At 38.5% G+C, this 23102-nt stretch overlaps 3 protein-coding genes across 5 annotated transcripts; 1 reads left to right on the plus strand and 2 right to left on the minus strand.

Annotated features, from left to right (window-relative positions):
- Window positions 1–624: 624 nt before the first annotated feature.
- LOC141913063 (zinc finger CCHC domain-containing protein 24-like) lies at window positions 625–3709 on the minus strand. The gene is made up of 4 exons (XM_074804507.1): window positions 3656–3709; window positions 3170–3190; window positions 2934–3080; window positions 625–2368 (listed from the first exon to the last, which is right to left on the minus strand). Exons 1-4 carry the CDS (start codon window positions 3656–3658, stop codon window positions 2252–2254), a joined length of 288 nt encoding a protein of 95 aa, XP_074660608.1. The 5' UTR covers window positions 3659–3709; the 3' UTR covers window positions 625–2251.
- A 9117-nt stretch (window positions 3710–12826) lies between these two features.
- LOC141912645 (soluble guanylate cyclase 88E-like) lies at window positions 12827–22515 on the minus strand. Its single transcript, XM_074803960.1, has 11 exons — window positions 21865–22515; window positions 20630–20791; window positions 19981–20159; window positions 19357–19486; window positions 19062–19208; window positions 18820–18966; window positions 18453–18618; window positions 18034–18143; window positions 17869–17958; window positions 14502–14611; window positions 12827–13754 (listed from the first exon to the last, which is right to left on the minus strand). Exons 1-11 carry the CDS (start codon window positions 22513–22515, stop codon window positions 13592–13594), a joined length of 2055 nt encoding a protein of 684 aa, XP_074660061.1. The 3' UTR covers window positions 12827–13591.
- On the plus strand, window positions 14967–18632 carry LOC141912646 (fibrinogen-like protein 1). 3 transcript variants are annotated; one of them, XM_074803964.1, is made up of 5 exons: window positions 14967–15121; window positions 15232–15356; window positions 15801–16034; window positions 16576–16715; window positions 17045–18632. In XM_074803964.1, exons 3-5 carry the CDS (start codon window positions 15823–15825, stop codon window positions 17710–17712), a joined length of 1020 nt encoding a protein of 339 aa, XP_074660065.1. In that variant the 5' UTR covers window positions 14967–15121; window positions 15232–15356; window positions 15801–15822; the 3' UTR covers window positions 17713–18632. The 3 variants fall into 3 exon arrangements, with proteins under 3 accessions (XP_074660065.1, XP_074660063.1, XP_074660062.1); XM_074803962.1 differs by having other exon boundaries at window positions 15232–15364; window positions 17045–18631; XM_074803961.1 differs by having other exon boundaries at window positions 15232–15360; window positions 17045–18630.
- Window positions 22516–23102: the final 587 nt, after the last annotated feature.

Here is a 23102-nt window from a genome sequence, read left to right on the forward strand (position 1 = left end):
TTGAAATATAACAGCACGTTCATTTTGTATCAAATTACCTGTACTTTCATCTATTGAAATGTATACGTGTATTTTTATATGGAAATAAAAGAAAATGTCGATGCAAAACGAGAGACTGAGCTGGGCGCAAGCGTCAGGGGCCAGTTGCGTATAGTCACGGCTAAGATTAAAGAATAATAATAATAATAATAATAATATTTATTTCTTATATACCGCGCTCCGTATACATTTCAGCGCGGTTTACAAATATAAAAAGGCTATAAAAACAATTTAGAACAGTCAATTAGAATATTTAAGTCAATTTAAAGTAACTACGTCGCTGCAGGATCTTATTCTAAAAGGTAAAGCATTCCATAAGATTGGAGCTGCTGAAGCAAAGGTGCGGTGGCCGTAAAATTGGATGTTAAATGAGACAGAATTTAGTAAAATCGTATTAGTTTGATTTGATTTGAACACTTTATTTTTCAAATATAATTTACAGCATAGTGTACAAAGCATAATACAAAATACAGTAAATTAGACCCGGAGGGGCCTGTAGAAACTAAGGAATAGTTTGTATAAAACAGGTCCCTCAAAAGAGAAAAGAAAAAAAGAGAAATGCAATAAAGAAAATAATATGCTCACAGTCAACCCTTAACACACAAAATGCAATCAAAGTAAACTATGATAACAGCTTGATTAAGATATAATCATTTAATAAGCCAGTTATTTTCTGAAATATTCCAAAAACAATAATTTTAGTTCGAATAACTGTATGATAAAATCAAGCACAAAGTTGCTTTCTATAATTTCTTAGGAACAGTTTAGAATTTTCCATGTTTTTTAGATTTTCACTGATGTTATTCCAAAGTAAAGGGCGGGATACTTTTACTGAAAATTTTCTTCTTAGACTATTGAAAGAAAGTGTTTGTAAATCTTGACGTCGCCGAGTGGATCGTAAGGATCTGGTAGGATCGTAAGGATCTGGTAGGAGTATATAATGTGATTAGATCACTGACTGTCTTTAAAGACCTGTCTATAAGACCAACTTCGTTCAATACCGTATAGTCAATCTACTTCTTAATCAGTCTTAAGATTAAAGAATACCTCAAACTTAGGTCACCACTAGATATACATCTTAATGATAGATGTTGAAAGAAGCCAAAGACCACCGATAAAACGAAGCATGAACGGGAAAATTTGCTTTTCATTCTGTTGATGTTTCTTCTTTTTATTATCCCTCTTGTAAATATATATATGATATTTCAATACATACTAACGTATATGGTATATAATTATACGGTATATGACAAAGTACTTTGTCGACACAGATTTTCATGGATACAATTTCAGATACGAGTCAAGAGGTATTTTTTCATTATAGTGAAGTTTTGTTTACCAGTGAAGAGCCGGCATCAGGCATCGGTAGGAAAAAAATCTCCGAATTTAGCCCTACAGCATTCCCGAGGCGCACAAACAAATAATGACGCTAATGATCGCCGATTATCCATACATGAAATTATTTGTCACAAATAGTATTTGTTTATATAGAAACAATGATTACCTAGAAATAGGGTTCGAGTGTTTTTAAGGTTAGAAGGATAAACATATACGTTTATGTATGGTATGATTATTATTTAGAGCCTTTTTCCTTTTTTGTGGTCGTATATATGACATCGGGCAAGGGAAATCTAAGCCGCATTGTTATACATCAGAAAAGTATACAATAACCTAATATTCTACCCCCGCGCACGAAAAAATGATTTTGATTTTTTTGCTATTTTCAACACGGATTGTTCCAATAAATATGTATTTCTTTTGAAAATGGCTCATGTTGTACCTTTTATATCTTATCTTTTGTTTGCGAGTTGTTCCTAAGAATTATCAATCCGTACCTGCGGCTGATTGTAACTGATTAGCCAAATCACTGCCGCTGAAGATCCAGTCAATGTCAGGGGTAAAATCCGGTGACTAAAAAGACAGTTTGAATAGGACTCTGAAAGTTCCTATAGACAGAAAGTTTGTATTTACTTATCCGAACAGATAGCCGAATATACATCGATAGTAGCGAAATGTGCGACATATAAAAATGATAAATTACTACTTGACAAACTACCAAAAAGTTTCCAGATGTTACAAAGTTCTTTTAAATACGATTTAATCCACTAGCTGATTTTGTTTGTCGATATGTTGTTTACATACAAGGAAAGAACATATTTTTCTTGACTGAATATTTGTTCCATCTATTCATGAAAATTTCGTAAAATCTTTCTTAAAATCGCCGAGTTCGGCAGTTGCGCCCGAGTCGCTTGCACTTTTCGCACAAATGCTGTGGATGGGCTTTTTCCGAATCGGACTGGTTGTCGACATCGGGGGCATCCAGTGGACGCTAAAACAATATAAGAAGATATCACTCGTCTATTGTGTCATCGATTCACATTTTTTTCAATAGTTCTTTAAAGATAGATTTTGTCGTACAGTTGTTTCATTTCCGGGATTACGAGTTGTTTTTCATCATAACCAAAAGTTACATGATTGCCGATGAAAAATGGACAAAAATAGTGAAGAGTCAACAGAAAATGAAACAAAAGATACCGAGAAAAAATGTATAGGCCTATATTATATTATCGCATTTTGAATATCTACATATAATCTACGTATTTCATTAGCACTTATAATTGCCAAATTAAATTCAATCTTTGAGTCTTGCATTTATTCCAAGCTTAGATATTTAGTATCTCATCTCCCAAATGAAAGTTGGAATGGAGAACCTCCAACGATGCTGTGGCAATCGAAGATTTCAAGTAAAGCAAAGCAAAGATCCCTTATGTTCTAGTTACTCGGTCTTCTACGTTCGATGTCTTCAATTAGAATCGACTGAACTTTTTACAATAAAACAATCGTTAAATCAATTGATATCTATACCTAATTTTTTAATTCCATTGTATACTTACCTGTTTGTGCGGGTAAATGTTTATTTTACATGACTGACATTGCTGACCCATGTCTGCCCATGAATTACCGCTCATCCATTCCCTACCGCAGTCGGGGCATTTATATTCCCCGAACACCCGTTTCGGGCCCTGGTACGGTGTGAGACCCTACAGAATATACAATGCAGGACTATTATTGTTATTTTGTTGTATATAAGGTTTTCTTGGTTTGATTTCTATCCTTAGGAGTCTATTACCTTTCTTTGTTTTTTGTAAGGCTGAAAAAGATACATCAATAATAATACATAATCATCATTTCAGAAGAACTTTATACAGTCTTCACCCACTTTCTATACCCATTCCAAATATCCAGACAGTTTGTTGTCTGTACCCACTCCCTCGGACTATGCTTTCTGTACCCACCCCGTTCAGTAATTTCGAGTATCCATCAAAAACGGATTGTCAAGACTCCCAAGGTCTCCTGCCTGAAGCCGAAGCATTTGTTTTAAGAATGGAATGAACAATTTTACATGGCCCATATTATACATATATACTCACCGTGCATGGAGAATCACATCGTACATCATGATTGTCTGAGGGTGGAGGTGGATGGAGGTTTTAAGGATATGGGTTTACAGGCAGTCTGCATCAATTCGTTCGAATAAATCGCCTCAATGAAGTGACAAAAAACCATTGTTTTAACAATTTGAGATTGTAATGATTATTCTATCCTAAAAACTTACCATTCTAATCGCGTTTGGCTGGAAGTTAAGTCGATGTGTGACGGCACCCTTTCGCTTTGTTTCCTAATACGAAGTACAAGAAATCCCCAATACCACGCACTGCCCGGAAACAGGAAATCGACAAAGCAAGCGCATGTATTTCGCCGTAAATGTATTTCTCCGGTACCTCGACATGGCGGTCAGTCATATGCCTATTGCTGATAAAAGATGTCGATGTGCAAGAATTTTCGAAGCAAGCTTTAAAGCAGTCATTACCAACGACTATGTAATTACTTGGTGATAATTATCGTCGTCTTACCAGAAAGGAAGTTCGTACGTTGGACCGGACTCTCGTCGTCCCACTCGGAGCCATCCGCTCGATGGCTGTATTATCGTGATTTGGATATTCAAGGAACAGTCCTTTTAGAAAAGACAATAACTTGGATCACGCAATCACTTCATGAAGACAATCGAACCTTGGAGTAATCGTTTATAATAGAAATAATACTCCAATATCGAACCGACGAATCTGTAAATTTCTTTTCACACGTACATTTCGACCTCCTAACGAACCCGGTATTTGCGTATACTTATTAGGCCGTTTTCTATTATAATTCTGATTACGGATTTGATGGACTTGAAATAATGGCGGAGGCGGAAAAAAATTTTTTTTTAATATTTTTTCTTTTAACTTTGAATTCATAACTATTTAAGTGATTTGAAAAAAATAAACAAATTTGGAGGTCGTTTTGGATAATAATTCTCTTTAATATAATTGCCTACACATATATGACGCCGCCATTTTTGCAAGTGACGCTATTTACTGAACGAACCCGACAGATTTATCCATTAGGACACCCATTGTCCAACGCGAGTTTTTGGTTGTATTGTCAAAGGATAATGTGGCTGCAGTACAAAAAATTATAAACGTTTATTTTTATTTCCATATCTACGCTTAGAAATATATATATATATAGGGGGCCTATACAATATATAGAATCGGAAAAGTTCGGCGGCGGATTCCAACTGATAATAAAAAACGGCTTAACCACGAAGATCGTATATATATGCAAGGTTTCAATTGAACGTATTCCAGTTTAAGAATAGCAAATCCGGATACTGACTCTTTCTGGCCGCTTTTATCCGGTTTACAGATAATGGCTATTGCGGAATAAGTATAAACGAGAGTAGAATCAGAAATTTGACCAAACGAAACCTGCCAAAGCACTAATACTGGTCGCATTCTATGAGGTTTATATATTCAAAAAAAATATCTAACTGTCATTTTGAATGAACTCTGAATAACGGAGATAAAATTCTTCTAGAAACGTCAGGAAAACAGAATTTATACAGGCCTATTATATATTGTTTTGTTTCATCGCTATTGTTGGTGTTTTGAAATATAGTTTGACTTGTGTGGATGAAACACATATAGATGCATTTGATGGCTGTAACGTGTACTAACCAGTCCATCAATAATGTGTATTGACAGTTTTTTCAAGGAATACCTGCGTCGGAATTCAAAAGTCGTGACAGATAACAAACATCCTCGACTGACTCGGTTAATGGTTGCACGACATGTATCGGCAGCAACCGGAGGGCTGAGCGCGTTATACGCAGAAAGCCGGTCGGGTCTAGTCGTTTATCAGTTCACAGTTATTTTCCGCTCGATTGTGATACGGGCTTTGATATCGCGTTAGATGATTTAAACTATGGCGATATTTCCATAAATTTCAAGATCATCGGACTATCTATGAAATAACGAACTCCAATAGAAAAAGATGTCTCTCGAAAATGCTTGTTGCGCATCATCGAAATTCACTAACAACGCTATATGATCACGTGCAGAATCGCGTCGTATTAAGTTTGTAAAGAAACCGCACCAGATTTCCGCTGCCACCACCTCGCACAGGAAAAAAAACTACTGAACGATCATTTATAGGATATATAATACGGAAAATCATTTTAAGTTCGTAGGGAAAAAACAATGCTTGAATTCAAATCGTCGGCTAAACCAAACCTACTACACTTACTAGCAGTTTTTGTGTTTTTCTTCAATTTGCTCTGCCAAGGAGCCGCCGCAGGTAAATTTTATTACTTTCTTCGAATTTACTTTTACCGCTATCAACAATCCGAGCAAACTAAACACATAACGCGCCTTTAAACGGCGAACAGTTCCGTAAATTGAAACAAACCGATTACAGTTAGACTCATTATACGTTTCGACGTGAACGTTTTACATCTTGTTTCTAAATTGAAAAGATTCTCGACTTTTGTCACTCGACAAAAAATCGTTTTTACCACTGCAATCGTTTCAGCACTTTACGTATCATCATGAAATCATACCACATTACTGATGACTGGGCTTAAAGGCACAAAATGTGAATCGAAAATAGAGATCTTAGCTTTCTTCAGATACAATCTAATTTACGTCTACAATTCTGAAATCAGGGGCCGTTCATTGATTACGCCAGATTTTTGCGAATGTAATTGATGGATGGTCCCTTAGCATCCAATCTCTTCATCGTCGTCTTTTGGGTAACAACGGGGTTAAATGGCGTCCTCATTAACCAGGGGCAGTTGCTCAATAGTTGGTTAGAGTTAACCAGTGGATAGTTGACGCCCAACGCACCGGGAAACGCTCGGTAACATGTTTCTGTCTCCTGGTTGGGCTAAAACGAAACCTAAAAGTCCATTATTATCACGGTATTCGCGTGGATGACCTTCTGATGACTTTTGAGCAACTGGCCTCAGAAATAATCAGATTGTATAGTTCACACATTTACTCATAGGCCTATCGTTATGATACCCATACTACGTAATTAAGTCTATTACTACTAGTTATATTAACAATGAATATAATATGCGTGTATGTATTATGATTATATGTCTTCGCGATTTGGAATATTGGATAAAATATGGTGAGTTGTCACGTGAGCTGTGCGTTCAGATCAACCATATATCGAATGTCTGATATAGTGTTTAAGTTGGTAACAAATTGTCGCATGCAGTAGACTCTGTTAGTATCTCTAGAACGTCCTTGTAACCCGTCTTTTTCCTTGTTTTTATGTTCCGCCGTATGTTTTTTTTTTTCAAATGTACGTATTACGTTGCGCCGCCGCCGTGTCCTTCCCCGGCAACCAGTTCAGTTTGGTCGTAGTTACGCCGTAAACTCTGTTGTGTGCATTTAAAAGCAATTCATGAATTATTCAGCAACCGAAATCTTATCAAATCTTGCTACCGTATAATCGTCAATACAGCGCAAAATGATTATGATCTGATAACGGGGTTTAGGTTTTCCTGAATGCTCGTTGACCACATTCGTATTAGTTTTATGAACTGGGCCCGGTTTCATGGACTGAGTATCAAAGTTATCCCTAGGGGTAAAACGTCAATTTGGGTGACAACCATCATAGTAACAATGAGAAACCATGGTTGTAACTGACAAATTTCAAAATATTCCCTGGGACTATTTTTCTTCCACATCTGTGAAACCCAGCCCTGGAGTTTTTCTCACAATGCTACGCCAAATGATGACACAAAATGTATATAGCTATGTGGCAACTTAAGTAGACTCTTAATTGAAAAAGGGACGAGCGATTTTTGAATCGATTCTTACTTCTGGTCACCTTTTCTCTAGGATAGGCCTCAATACAAACGGTCCCGGATGGCGCGACCGAAGAAGCATTCTAATGCCTATGGTATTGTTAAAATGCAATCGGGAAAAGTCAGGATATCCACTAAAAATCAGAGATCATTCCTGGCAACGGCACGAAAATCGAGACTTCGCTGAATCTAAACTAATAAACAAGTCCTATGAAAAATATACACAATCAGAATGTGCATGGCACGGGGCGTATATATGTTTTCCTTATTATTTGACTTTTTTTATGGCGTCATACTTTGCATATACAATACCGCAATACGAATCGCTTATGAATAATACATTAACCAATACCATAAACTCGGTATATACACGTATATGAAGTGGTCCGGTTTCGTTATTGTTTTAGCATCATTTAGTAACATGTATAACACTTATTATTTTGTTATATCGTTACACACGATAAAGTTTACGGGGCATCGAGTTGCGAGTTTGAACTTAACGGTCGTAATTGAATCGTAATTGGCCAATCAGCGAATGGATCACTGCTTTCTGTTAGTATAATATGGGACAGCATCTGGGCCCCGGAGGGGGCCGAGAAACCCTGAATAAGTGCAGTTACCTTGAGTCAAACTCTAATATGACGATTCTTTTTATGGGTCCTAACAAAAGCTCCTCTTTGGTCTATTATTATGACAAAATATTCGTCATTCTCAAGTGACTGAATTTCAATACAGATAGATTTTTAAAAAGGACACAAGTTGTTGCAAAAAGGCGCTTTTACCAAAATTTCTTAGGGGACAACTCCCCTGTCCATATTTATAACTGCCATCCTCATATCTTTCGTAACTTACAAACTGCACAATTATTCAGTCTTGGACTCATGGACCAAGTTCCATAGGTCGCGATTGATATTTGACTCATTCGAAAAATTCTAACTAACCAAAATGTGGCGAAAATCCAATATATATGTTCGCATTTAGCGTGAATAAGCGTATTCAATGCTCAAATTAAACTAGACTAGCTACATTTAATGACGCATTCCATTTAGGAAAAAACACGTCTAATGCCATGTTGAAAATAACCGAATTAAACCGACATATATCTGTCAGTTATGCCCTGTATATGCACATGCACCGCGACATTTTATTGGCGAAAAATATCGACGATATCACAAAGGTCCCATTGATTTTGTTTAATGGGCTTCCATCGGATTCGATACGTATATGTGCGTGGATTTTTTTTTCAACGCCATGTCCCGCGAACACTCGTGCATATATACATACGTCCCGTGCGCGTGCGCGTTTCGTTAGGTACTCGGCTAAATTGCATCAAGTGGGTGGCAATGGCGCGATGAAGAATAGTTTCCATAGTAATAAAGTACTCACGCCACGACTGAAATGCCGAACACCGATTACTAAACTCTCGCCGCGTCACCTCTCGTTTACTCGCTGCGACTAGAGAGAGGGCTAATCCACTATACGTTGAATAACGACTTAATACAACACACACACAAAAATATTTCAACCTTTTTATGTCAAACGCCGATACGTCGGCTTTATTTGCATATATGAAATGATGCAAAAAATGATTTTTTGATTCCATGGTGCACATGTGAAAACGATGTTGATGATAGAACGCGCGGCCATTTTGCTATAATTCAACAGATATGTACGATGGCCATTCGATATTCTTTTATGAAAACAACTTGTGTCGGAAGACGCGCAAGACAAAGCTATTTTCAGCAACCAACTCCAGGCAACGAAACAAGAAAATAATTGTATTGTATTGTAGCACCACGCCAAAACAACCATTTTTGTGCCAATAACAACGTTTCGTGGAGCTAGTTTCAACAGGCGCACACAAGCGGCATTCGCTGCTATGTTACTTTGTATAATGTATTTTTCACTCATAATGTCTAAATTGTAGACGTTGAGTTTGTCAAATAAATTGAAAAAGAAACTGAAACCACACTGAAACCACACACAGATTTTTTTTTTCTGGCAAGAATTTCGAACTGCCTTTTCCATCTAATACACAGATTATAAAACTGAAACTGAAACCACACACTGAAACCACATACAGATTTTTTTTTCTGGCAAGAATTTCGAACTGCCTTTTCCATCCATACACAGATTATACAACTAGCAGTTTGAAGGATTAGTTTTGCATGCAGTTATACGACCAGCGTCTGGTGAATTACAGACATTTCAATCGTCGTTCACTCGCTGCGCAGCCGTTAATCATTTCGCAATTTCGTTTACGCTTTGTGCCGCTTGATTTATTCGATTTAGCCGTCCTTAATATCTCTGACTTTTCAGTTTTAAAATTCAACGTCTCGCATGAAATGCCTGAGCTGAGCACGGCAGTCAAATTCAATTGCGTGCCACGACCTGGAACGCATCGATGTTCCCTACGCCCTCCAGAGAAAAAGAGATATCCTAAAAACTCTTGATAATAGCACAGGTTTTCCATTTATTTGCCAAAGCAGCAGCGGATTAGCTATTAACATTATCTGTAAACGTTTTAGCATGAACAGCAATATGATTCCGATCGTTTAGCATGAGCAAATATATAATTCCGTACAAAGAAAAATGTTTTTGAAACAGCAATTAAATATTCTAAGCCTGAGCTCTAAACTTTCGATGAAATAAATTTTGTAAAATATCTTAATATCTACTTATCTATCTAAAAAATCTAAATTTTTACATATATTCGTTCGAACAGGACCGGACCGTCGATGTTTCTACGACTGGCGCAAAGACGAGACCGTTCCCGGGAACTACGTCAACTGTAAGACCGCCGCTCAGAAAAAGACAGGCGCCACGACGTGTTGCTGGCGCGGTGGGAAAATTATCTGCTGCACCCCGGCCGATGTGTACGTATTGTAGAGAAATCGAGATCTTACTGAAAAATGAATTATTCATTCCGTGCATAATCTAGAAAAAAATGCACTTGAAAAAAGTCCACAAAATTATTTCTGAAAGGTTCTGCATTTAGCAGAATCCAACTAGTACGCTATTCGCCATATCAGCTTTCATATATTCATTTTCACTGGCCAAAAAATCAACCCAAACATTGTTAATTCTGGGAAACAAATAATCGAGGATCGCATGAGCTTCAGACTGTATCCGAAAAAAACATCGTTTAATCTATCTAAATCATACGTAATGTGTAAAGTCCACGTATCTAAATTGGAGGATGGCGGGCGGGTTTTACACAGACTACAATGAGCGTAATTCAATTACATCGCGTGAGTAACGAAATCAATCACGAGACATTAATGTTGAAGAGCAGGGAATGAAAAATTAATCATGACCCCAGCAAGATATAAATAGATAGAACGGTTCATTTTTATCGCATTCGATAGATAAATCACGACCTCTGAAAATGAATTACTTTAATCTTAATCCTTTAATCTTAATCATTTGTCATATTCTTGTATAAATGCAAATAAAAAAATACAGTACGCCTGATGATGGCTAACAGTTGTTAGCCGAAACGTCGCTCCTCAAATATAATCATTCTGATCTAGAATTTTTCAATCTTGGCTTCGTTATTGTGGGATTGTCTCTCGTTATCATCATATTATCTTCTCGACTTACCTTTGAAAAGCCTTCGATATCGATGAATTGATTTTTGTTGATCGTTTCGTTTTGAACAGCGCCCGTGAAGCGTTGCCGGTCTGGCTGTCTATCGGTATCATCTCGTTCGTTTTGGCCGTTATCGTGTTCGTGTACAACTGGTGCGACGTAGAGACGTTTCCGTGCATGGAAAAACACATAACCAAAGCCGAAAAAATAAAGGGAAAACTGAAAGAGGAATGTTCGTAAGTGTTTGCTTCAGTCGTATCGATAGTATACTATACAGGAGTTTCAATGATTCAACTCGATGATTAGCATTCCGAAAGAGCTCATAAAAAGCTACAAAGAGCCTTTTTTAATATGATATGTGATTATCGAATCAGCGCGGTCGATTGAAATATGACATCCATGGTGTATGTTGGTTATCACGATTTATCGGTTATCGAGGAAATTGATTAAGCCTGAACTACTGTACAGTCCATAAGGCTCTCATTGGCGCTACCTTCGTTTACTGTTCAATTTTTCCGCTATCAATATTCATGTAGATTCAGGTAGATTTTGAGTTAATTGAAAAATTAATACCATAAAAATAACTATAAATTGTCTGAAAATTGTAAACCATTTTTGGCGCCAACGCTAACAAAACCATTCATTAAGCGCAGGCTTGATGATAGCGTGATTATGAAGGTAGGTAGCCCTTTATTTTAAAAATGTTTCTCTCTTTGTATTTGTTCGTAGATGCTGCAAAAGTAAACCGGAAGACGAAGACGACGAGACGGCTGAACCACGTGACAATACGGCATTCGACACGTGGCAAGGTCGGGACGATACGGCCGTCTACAACAGCCACGATGTTTATTGAATCTTGTACAGTTTTTATAAAACTTATATATATATATATATTATATTTTCACGTTTTTTTTCATTTTATCAATATCTGATATTCATTACTTTTGATTCAAGAGATATATCATTCCATACTCCCGTCAAACGTATATAGTCAAAGTTCGTTATAATGCCATCCTTTTCAATGCCACTGCTAACATAACGCCAACATTTTCAGAGAACATATTTGCTCAACTCAAATTTAATGAAAATACATTCTTTATAACGCTGCCGAATCCGTTATAACGCTTTATTTTCCATCGGTCTCAACAGTTGCATTATGAAGGACTTTGACTATCGTTCAAAAGTCTCAACCTGAGTCGACCTGGTGTTCCAAATATTTGGTTTCACAATATCATCATAATATTTCCATGTTTTTTTTTCTATTTTGAACTATCTAAGGTACTTTGTACACGCGGTATGAAGCGAAAATGGTTTTATCGATTAACTGTGATATAATGTACTTTCATCGTTTCATACTTTTAAAGCATCCAAAAACGCTTTATATATCGCAGTACTATGCCAGCGCCGATTATCTGTGGTGCAGTCAAAATCTCAAATACGATGGTTAACAAAGAGAAATATTTGAATATTGGGTTCATTTCGAAGTCGAGGTTTTAACCCACGCCCAATAAAAACAACGGCTGTACGACCAGTTCTTCGAGTTGAGTTAAATTGTCCCCTCGTCAAATTTGTTGATTCTCTGTTAGAAAAAAAGTTAAATTGTGCTTACAAATTTAAGAAATCACGTTTAAACAAGCCATTAAAGGCAAATGCAACATTCACTTCCACGTGACTACATATTATTCGATGTTAAGTGGTTGTGGACATGTCGTTTTAGTCCCCAGTTCCACAGTCATTGCTATTGACTATATCAGTTATTCATATTCAAGTACGTACGCTTAAGGTTTGGTTCAGGAAAAAGGTGCAATTGTTAGTTAGATATCACTCGAAATTAGTATATTTTCAATTGATAATTTTCTATTCGTCAAAAGAAAGGCGCTTTCTAAAGTCACTACTGTGGAACTGGACGTAAGGTATCTCGAATAAGGATTCGGTGATAAACAAAAAAAGATAACATCATTCGCATTGTGGGGAGCGACTCCGAGCCAGCCCAGAGATCGATATTCTTTATTGACTTAATACAATGACGTAATACGAATTTCATCGAATTTCACAGAATATATTCTTATCGTAAATATCACTAATAATGATAATAATCATTATCCAAATGATAATGACATTCAACATACAATTCTCTCATTTGTAAATACTTATATTATACGTTTTACTGAATAAAAACATAACGAATCGTAAATTTCTGACGAGCCATCATGTCTTAATTATGCAAAGGATCAATAGAAATATTCATTCTCGGTGAAGAACGATCAGTCATCTTTGTTTTTTGGACGATAGGCTGCCGCATCACTCGATTCAAAGGTTTTAAGGTATTATGCTATAAACACTCTCCACGTACAGTGTTTTAACATACCACGAACCATTGATATTTCTGATCCACTCCTGGTAATGGTTTATCACTGTTTCGGCTATTTCGGTGTAGAATAAACTTTTTTAATGGCAAAAAAGCTTTAACCCTGAGTCTTATTTATGTAAAGATCCCAGTCAGGATATGATGGCGTATATTTATTTATTTATTTCAATTAACGGGGAGCCCCTTTCTCCGTTCTCGCTCAGCCACGCCGCCGTAAATTTCGAAGTGGAAAGGAAACCCTCAGGCGATGGTATAAATACATGTAAGCCTATATACGCGCCTCACGCTTAATCGCGGCGTGCTTGTCCGGCGCGAAATGCTGTTCCGGTACGTATGCAGAGTTTGTCCGCGCGAAATGGTATTCCGGTGCGTATTCCGAACGTCACGTATTATCAGCTAGGAGTCGAAGAGATCGACGTTGACGCCGATGATTTACTGCAACAACACGTAGTCACGACACCGTTCTGTTGACGAGCGGCGTCGGTGAACGAATACATTTTACTGGCTTCACTCGGCGGCGGTGAATGTAACAAACAACCAGTCTGTGAGTCTGGTCTGTGTAACAGAAAAATCAGTTGATTACATTATAAACATACAAAGTCAGGCCCGGATCCAGATTTGAGCAGAGGGGGGGGGGTCAGGCACAGCGTTTTTCCAGATTTTTTCAAATATTTCAATGGAAAATGCATTCAAGAAAATGCGTGCACCACCTACAGTAATTTCTGGCAGACGCCGAAACAGCAATCGATATAGATTTGAATTGTGGTTAGTTTCATCATCGATATGATTGCTCAATCACAATCAGAAAAGTTTCGAAGACGGAGCATCGGGTCATGATCCCCTAAAACCCTTTTGTGTTCGCCCCTTCATAAATGCATTCATTCCGTTATCTTTAATTCGGGGTAATTACTTAAAATTCAGTCAAAGTAATTGAATTGTAATTGAATGATTGAATAAATTTGTTGCACCGGGGGAAAATGCGATTGACGAACACGATTCATCAAAAATCCTAGATTGCGAAATTCAGTTCCCCTGCTGCAGTTCCGATCTTATTCTGTAGATATTTATGGTATTTGAAGAAATTGAAAAATCAAAAATAATATGTCACGTATCTCAAAAGTACGGCAGTATGTCACTTAGTTCAGCGGAAGCAACATTGCGGTGATGCCCCACTAAAAGTGCGATGCTGCTTGGGGATTTCCTTAGAGTTTCATCATTATTATGTATTTATGACTGATGGATCCGCTGTAAAAGTTGTGTTTCAGTGAAACGGGCAATGTGAAGATGAGCAAAATCACTTACGTGTTTTTATGAATGTGAGAATGCTGTTGGCGGAGTTCTTGCACGACGAAATCAATGTTCGGGTCGGATTTACGGCCTGCAAGCCAGTAGGTTTTCATTTCACCTTTACCCTGAAAAAAAACCGATTTTGAATTGGTAGTAGATAGCGAGACATTGGATAGACTTGAAGTGATATCAAACAACAAAGGTGCGAATCTTCCGCGGTTTCCGGACGTAAACATCGCTGAACCTTGTAAACCTTTCGAGCGATTCTACAATATTCCAGTTCGAACGAAAACACCAACGCATAACTCCCGACATCCGGCTGAATAACGGTTATACGCGTATCACTAATGGAGGAAGAACGCGTAAATAAGTAAGACGTTCCAGGGTAAATCCATAAACTTAATTCTTATCATTAAACACAGACAGACAGTGTTGTAATACAAGGTGAAGATATACACAAAGCTAGACGTATTCCACCTTCGCTTTTTGTTTTAGAACGTAAAAACATAGATAAGGCAGTCAGTTTATATTGGTACCTTTTCCACGCTGAAGGTATCGCTTCTTCGGGTGGACGAAATTGGGATTAAACTTTTTCCTGAAAGTTCAAATGGACTATCGGTCATAAAGTATTCAAGGTAGGACCAATAAACAATCGTCTCTGATCGTTAACCTTAAATGGCGACGTAATTTGGAAATATAAATAAAACGAAATTCTTACGATATTCGATTTATTGCCTCGGCGCAGGTTTGTCTAACACCGAAACAAAAGAAATTACGGTCACCACCGACAGAAACATGTACAAAATACGCGAAGATTAAGAAGACAAGATACGATCTATTCAGACATATAAGCTGTAGTGGTATCGCTTTGTAAGTAAGTAAGTGAAGTGCTCCTAGATGAAAGATAAACATGTTGACATTCGATTTGAAAAAAAAATGTTCTAGCGTCAACTCGACTGGAACCTGACGATAAAATCGATATTATTGCTTGTGTCGGGTGATGTCGAAGCTGCGCTAATGTGGCCACAAACAAAAACATCGAAAGAAATGAGAAATTAGAAAAACATCGATTGCTAAAACCGAATGAACACGATGCAAAGAAACAGGGAAAGGCGAAAACACAGCACAGAATTAATCATGTTCGATCTCAAAAACATTGTTTCCCGAAACCGTGTTTCTCATTTGTTCGTACAACACACCAGACGCATGGAAACGCTCGGAAACATATTTCTGTCTCCTGTTTTCTTGTTTCTTTGCGTCGTTTTTTTATATGCCTAACGTGTCGTCCTCAATATTCCCGCGTACTGCTTTCAGATTTTGAACGTAATTTTACACGATGGTGGACAAACGAACGCTTCTGCTGGTGTCGTTCGTTATTTTATCGATGAACACAGGCTGGACTTTCACGAGCATTTGTCGAACGACGAATTTCCGCAGCCTGCCGTTGAACCTTCAAGGCGAACACATGTGTCATCTGTTCGAATTGATCGAGAACGACGTTCGTAACACGCGCATGGACGCCGAACACCTTTATGGAGAGCTATTCACGTACGTACAGCGATTAAGTTTCACATCACCAGCTTTTACAGTTAATAATTACCGATCATTCACTCTATCTTCGTAGTTAGTTACTTCTTGACAGGTTTACGTGCTGCCAGGCACGACGCGGCGCTCTTCTGATTTACCGCAGCCCGACCGGCTGCAAATAGTTCGTGTAAATAAAGCTATTGTTCATCGCGGTTTTCTCGCTTAAGGTTCTAGTACAGTGTTTCAGAAACTGTTTTTCTAGAAAGTACCGGGTGCGGAGCCAATTTTAACTTAACCAAGAGATGAACGGAAAAAATAGCCGCGAAAAAAAATGGCCAAGGAAAATTAGATAAAAAATTAACTACCATTTCATGAACAAATTGAATGCATAGATCTTTTAACATGTAACTTCTTGAGATTACTAGATCAATTCCTGAATTAGTTAAGGTATTTTAGATCTGTTAAACCCTGGAATAGTTGATGAAAAAAGTTATTTCGCTTGGAATGAAGAACTTTTTCATCGAGTTCTAACAATGTGGAGTTTTAACGATTTCATTTTCAGCAAATTGAATGCATTTGAGAGTAAAATGGACAAGTTGGTGATGTACAAACCGCGAGAAAAAGAGGATTTCAGTTCGGCAAGACGTCTGCCCGAGGATGTGATCAGCTTCCAATCGACAAGAGACATACCGTTAGCCGAAGGTGCGTTAATAAAAATGACTACTAGGGCCACAGTTTTAACTTGAAACTGACCCACTATCATAAGACAAAGACCAGTGTTGAGATTTAAACACACTTTTGTACTTGAGTTTAAAGATACGTTTATTATTATTAACGATTTAAAATATGTTCACATGAAACGTTGCTATGGTATGGTGATAAGGTAGTAAGTAGATGTCGCAATCCTAAACAGTTTCCGCTTACAAAACGTGATGATTGCTGCGAACCAGCCACTTCCAAGATTGAATGAAGCTACCTGTATAATCCTCGTTGTCACTTCGGGCAAATTATCATTTTCGTCGCATTTTCAGATTGCGCCGAGCTGTACAACCACGGCGTTATCAAATCGGGAGTTTATCCACTGCGTATACTAGGAGGCGATATCGTGGTGGCGTACTGCGACATGAACACCGCCGGTGGAGGTTGGACGGTCTTACAGAGACGCGTCGACGGCTCGGTGAATTTCACTCGTAACTGGGACGAGTACGCGCGTGGCTTCGGCAACCCGAATCACGAGTACTGGCTCGGCAACATTCACGTCAACCGGATGACCACGCGTAGAAACTACACTTTACGCATCGACCTCACCGACTGGGACGATATCACCGGATACGCCGAGTACACGCTGTTTAAATTGGGCGGCGAGCGACAGAGTTTTCAACTGTCCATAGGCGGATATACGGGTACGATAGGCGACTCGATGACGAAATACCACCACGGGATGAGATTCAGCACGATGGACAGCGATAACGACGAATGGTCGAGAAGCTGCGCGAAAAAGGACAAAGCTGGCTGGTGGTATAAAGCGTGCGGGTACGCCCAGCTGAACGGTGAATATCACCGCAATTCGGGCATCATCGAACTAACGCCCGACGGTATAATCCACCGTGGCGTGCTCTGGTACCATTGGAAACAAAGTTACCTCTACTCGCTGAGAAAAGTCGAAATGAAGATACGTCCGTTTAAGAAAGCCGTTTAAAGGTAGCGAACGGCCGCCGGACGGTTATCTATATTAAAATATGTGTCTACCATTGGGTGTATATCTAATAAAAATTACTAAAACCCTATAATCAGATGAAGTCACGATTTAGTCGATGATTCGAGTCTGAGAGGAGAAATGAAACATAGATCTTACCTTTATGTTAACAGTTCCGCGGTAGACGACGACGAAGTCCGATCCATGCAAACAACGATTGCAAGTCTCGCTTACATGAACTTTGCCAGCCTTTAAGTGGAAATGGAGAAATCTGTAAAACATCTAACATTTTCGATAGATCGACAGGGTATAGGGGCTACTCACGATACTATAAGATTGCATTCGCGAAGCGGTATTTACAGTGTCTCCAAACAAACAATACTGAGGCATTTTCTGGCCAACTACTCCAGCTACCACAGAACCCGTATGCATACCTAGAATATAGAAGTTTTTACTTAGGGAAATGATGATGGATTATTATCTTAAGTTTTATTCTATGATTTTTAGGACGACCTAACGAGCCATTGCGTCCAAACTGACGTCAGCACTTCGGATATAGGTTCCGGTCACTAAAATCATTTGAAACTCATGCATTTACCAACGCACTATAGGCTAGACAAAAAATCATACAGAAATGTCGGAAAATACTTAATCGAAAATCTTATACGAGTTTTGCATTACGAAATGAAGTGAAAAGGAATTTAAATTTAACATAATTTGAATAAATGCAAGAATGTGAATACCTATTCTAACTGAGAGTGATGTTTGTCCAGACGTCGACGGGTCCTTTAGTTTATCGATAGCAGTTACGAGTTCTAAGGCTAGACCGGCCACTTCTGACGCGTGAGTCGGAGTCCAATCGGGTACACCGCCTGCAACCATGTATACAGCATCCCCTAGAGTCTCGACCTTTACGAATGCAAAAAATGCTATGTAGCTACAGTAACAGGGAATTTGTATGTAGAAATGATAAGAACTACTGCAATAAAATATCATTTTTTGGTGTAGTTCACTAGCTGATCATCAGTGGTTATTTCTAATTCGTTAAAAAACAAATCAACATCAATAATAGCATAATCAGTAATGATATTTTCAACTATTTAAACTTACTTTGAAGACGTCGTATCTATCGGAAACTGTATCAAACAAACTAAACATTGAGCTGATCACTTCAACAGCCGACATCGGGTTCACTTTGGCGCAGATTTCCGTAAATCCGACCAAATAACTAAACATAATAGTCACCTCTTTCAGCAACTACAAAATATCAGGCAATTCGATGAGACATTTCGATGACTTCCGTTTGGACGTGTGACGTCATTGAAAGCTCGAGGAACACGGGAAGCGAGTACCTTGCAAGTATTGATCGAACTCTGACCAGATTTTAGACTGACAGCGACCGATTTCGGAATCATCGAGTATAATAGCGATTCGCTCTTTTTCTTCCATTCGTCGAGTTGCGATAAATGTTCGGAAATCTGTTTGCATTTCTCCACTTGCTAAACGTGTAGATAATTGATACTACTACATTAAATCGATTTCATAGGAAAGAGAAGAACTGAAGCAATATACCCGATAGCGCGGTCGGACACGAGATATGCGCAATATTTCAATTTCTAGCGATTCTGATGGGTGTTTTATTTTTACCTTTTCTATCGAATATTCCAGTGTAGAAGCGTGCTGCCATCCGGCTAGCACCATATCACGGCTGTTATCGTGCATATTCAAATCATTTATGTACAAACCGACTTCTTGCATTTCCTGAATGTTCGCCAGCCTATTTTAGAAATAAGAATAACACCATACAGGTTGGCTAAATCGAGAAGATACACAATGTCCGCGTGTACGATGAATATACGAGGGCAATCACTCAATAAATCAGCGAAAGATGAACAGTGTTAAAGTAAAAGAGTCTATATTTAGAGCTAAGTTTCGGCTAAAGACTAATCGCCATCATTAGTGAATTACCTAATCATTTGTTCGGCGATTTATTCGGCCAATCCGTCTTCGCGCCGAATTCGCCTTAATGTGTCAACCTCCTGGAGGACCCAGTTCCACAGTGTTTTGAGTTAGAGTTAACTCTGAGTTAAAGCTAGTTCATTTTCAATGAGTTTCTCAGAGTTGAATCTTAACTCGGAACTGTGGAACTGGACCCTGAATTCGATCGCAGAAGAAATATGCGGCGAATAATCTGCCGAAGCAACTCGCCTAGTCACGAGCCTGTTACAAGCTGAAGAAGGCGGACACGAAGCAGCGAAAACGAAAACTTACAGTGGATTACATAGAAAAGCCATGGAATTCCATTGATGGATGAATTTCATTTGACCTCTGAGTAGAAGATGGTATTTCTGACGCGATTTTTTCTGCGTAGACTTCGACGTTTTGTTATTATACGTCGACATATCGCGCAACGTTTCCATTTCGAATACAACTCGTTGCAAACAAAATATCTGAAAGCAAAAAAAGAAAAAAATTTTTTTCCTGAAAAATTCGATAGAATAAAAGAATAGAATAATAAAAATGAAGTATTCAGTAAGCTTTTACATGCGATTAACTAAAAGTAAAAAGGATTATTAGAACACACACTTTTTAAATACTTTTTAAATACTTTTTATTCATTCAACATGCAAAGAAGCATTCTGTGGGATTAGGAGCCTTTTGTGGGTTTTGTGGGAAAATATTTCCCTATTTGGACAGGTATCGGTGAAGCGCAGAGTAGTGAACCTTAATGATAATAGTATATCTATTTTCGTAAACGTTAATACATAAATTCAAATGAACAATCAATACTTTTTAATCACTTACGTGATACGGGTATGATGGTAACCTTTAAAACATTCGCCATAACGTGTGGCACTTATCGTATCTGCTTTCTATAGACTTAAAGCAATGTAATCATTCTTTAAGCGTTATTACGTACGTTTTCCCAAGTGAACTCCATTCTTGGACGGCGTAAATGAAATGTATCCCTGATATCGGTTCCCGCGAGTTCGCTGGACTCTGTCGAGAGCAGCATGTGAAGATTTTGGCCGACTTTTCTGATAACCATGTCGTCCTTGAATACTATTATGAACGGGAATATCTGAAATTCGTGAAGTGGATAATGGATTAATCCTAGCTCAACATAGCGCGACCAGGTTGATAGTAGTCGTTCCTGAATGAATTCGCATTTTCGTGAGAACTTCGGTTAATTTATCTTCCAAACCTCACCAATCGCCCAGTGTTCTACTTGGCAATTTTTCATCTTTGCTCAGATATACATAACATGAACATTCAATATAACTCAAACTAATGAGACAAGCACCCCGCCCATCCCCCCTCCCCGTTACAAAAAGAAAGGATTGTCTCTTAAAACGATTGAATATTTTTTCAATAATTCTGATTATTCCAAGTCGATATAAGGATTCAATCGAGTTATTGAGGATTATTTTCTCATCTCTAGTAAATAAGTTTTGTCGGTATTCAACCAATATGTAGGGACCCAAAGACAAGCAAAAATATACATACATAATCGAAAAGCACTTATACAAAATGAAAGACAAAAGAAAGGGTTAATAACTTAGTAAAAATGGTGGCCATGAACCCGAAATCGATAAATTTAACCGTCACGACGTGACGTGACTATACTTCCCCAAAAAAACCTCGCGAAACCTCATTATTACCCGTTAATGTAGTTTATTGAGAAGAAACAGAAGAAACTAATCAAGCACGGGTTCACGTTGGATACGTTACCCATGAAATGAATAGCCGGTAATTTGTGTTAGCTATACGTCGTCGATAATTACATTGCTATGTATCTCTCTAAAGCTCATTAAAACCCATCTATACACTGATCAATAGTTTTGCGGGAATAACACGAAGTTTGTTCAGGGGGTTCCGCCGTCTGCGCTCTCACGAGACGAGCGCGATATAACTAACAAACATTGCTATTATACTAATATTTTGCAACTTATCTATATACGTAAAATGATTAATTCGTTTTTGACACGCGGGGATGATTAATGACTTTATCGCTATTTGCCAATAATTCTTCGAGATTTCGATGTACGGAATTCGACGTTCTAGAAATTAATGTTTCTATCTCTCCCCCAGGTAAACCAACGTATCGTCTGATGAGCTCGATCTAAAAAAGACAGATCGCTCCTGAGAACTTACTTTGAAAAATGTGTCTATTGGAATGGGCGAGAAGCGCGAAGCGGCGCTGATCAATTTCAAGTCCTGTTTCGGCGGCGTATACGCGTCGTTGTCGAAGTCCAGACGATAAACTACGTGGCAGGAATTCTCAGTCGAATGCTCGTCCAGAATGGCCACTTCGACGTCGACGTCGTAAAACACCTTCCCGCACGCCTTCAACTGCCCGATGACGTAGTGCGCGAATCCGACTCGTTTCGAGCGGTAGTGTAAAATACATCCCTTCTCGTCTTCGCGTTCGACAAAAAACGACGGACTTTTCAGTTTCGGGTAACTGAAGCGCATCGTCTCGTGCAGGTTGTCGATACCCTGCAGAAAGTCCCGATAATGCCGGCCGGAGATGCGCATGATTTTGTCGTAACCGTAATGCCGGAAAAAGTTGACGAAGCAGTCGCCGAAAAAAGACATGTAATCGTTGAAAGACGTTTTGGCGTCGTCTTTGATGACTTTCGTGCAGGCTTCGGCGATTTTAGTCATATACTCGTTCGGGTATTGTCCGTGCGTGGTGAATTCTCGTTCCTTGGCGCCGATCACGTCGAGAATCTGAAGCCAAGTATCCTCGCCGTAAAGAGTTCGCATGTAGTGCTCGATACTCTCCAGCAGTATTCCGTACATGGTGGAACACGAACTTTTGTCCGACCAACGCAATTGCTGAAAAATAGAAATACAACAAAATAGATATTAATACATCGATCCGGGTATCTTTTTGCGAACCGAAAGCAGCCGGAATTCGTAGGTAAGTCGATTAATGGTCGGAGCTATTAATTGAACGCACTATATTTCGGACAGTGTCGGCCATCTTGGAACTAGGTCCGAACAACAGCGATCGTGCTTATTTGCGCGGTTGACCATTGACATTCAGTTTCGTTTAGTTCGCAAATAGTCGACTAACTCTGATAACCGAAGTTCGCCGGGATGGTCGCAGTAGTTCGGACCTAGTTCCAAGATGGCCGACATTGTGAAATGCGTTACGACCGAACTATAGCGCGTTCGGTTATTAGCTCCAACCACTAAGCGACTAAGAAAACCAAAATTCGCCCTGGAGTGACTGGAGAGATAGCATGCAAGATATCAATGTTATCAGTGGTTATTGGTAGAATAGCTACAATCAAACGTGAAGAGAGACGATACAATAAAAACCCACCATTTACAGATTAAAAGTATTAAAAACCGATAATTCATTGAATCAAAAAATATCAAAT

The sequence above is a fragment of the Tubulanus polymorphus genome, chromosome 11 (genome assembly GCF_964204645.1).
Source record: "Tubulanus polymorphus chromosome 11, tnTubPoly1.2, whole genome shotgun sequence".
Taxonomy (NCBI): domain Eukaryota; kingdom Metazoa; phylum Nemertea; class Palaeonemertea; order Tubulaniformes; family Tubulanidae; genus Tubulanus; species Tubulanus polymorphus.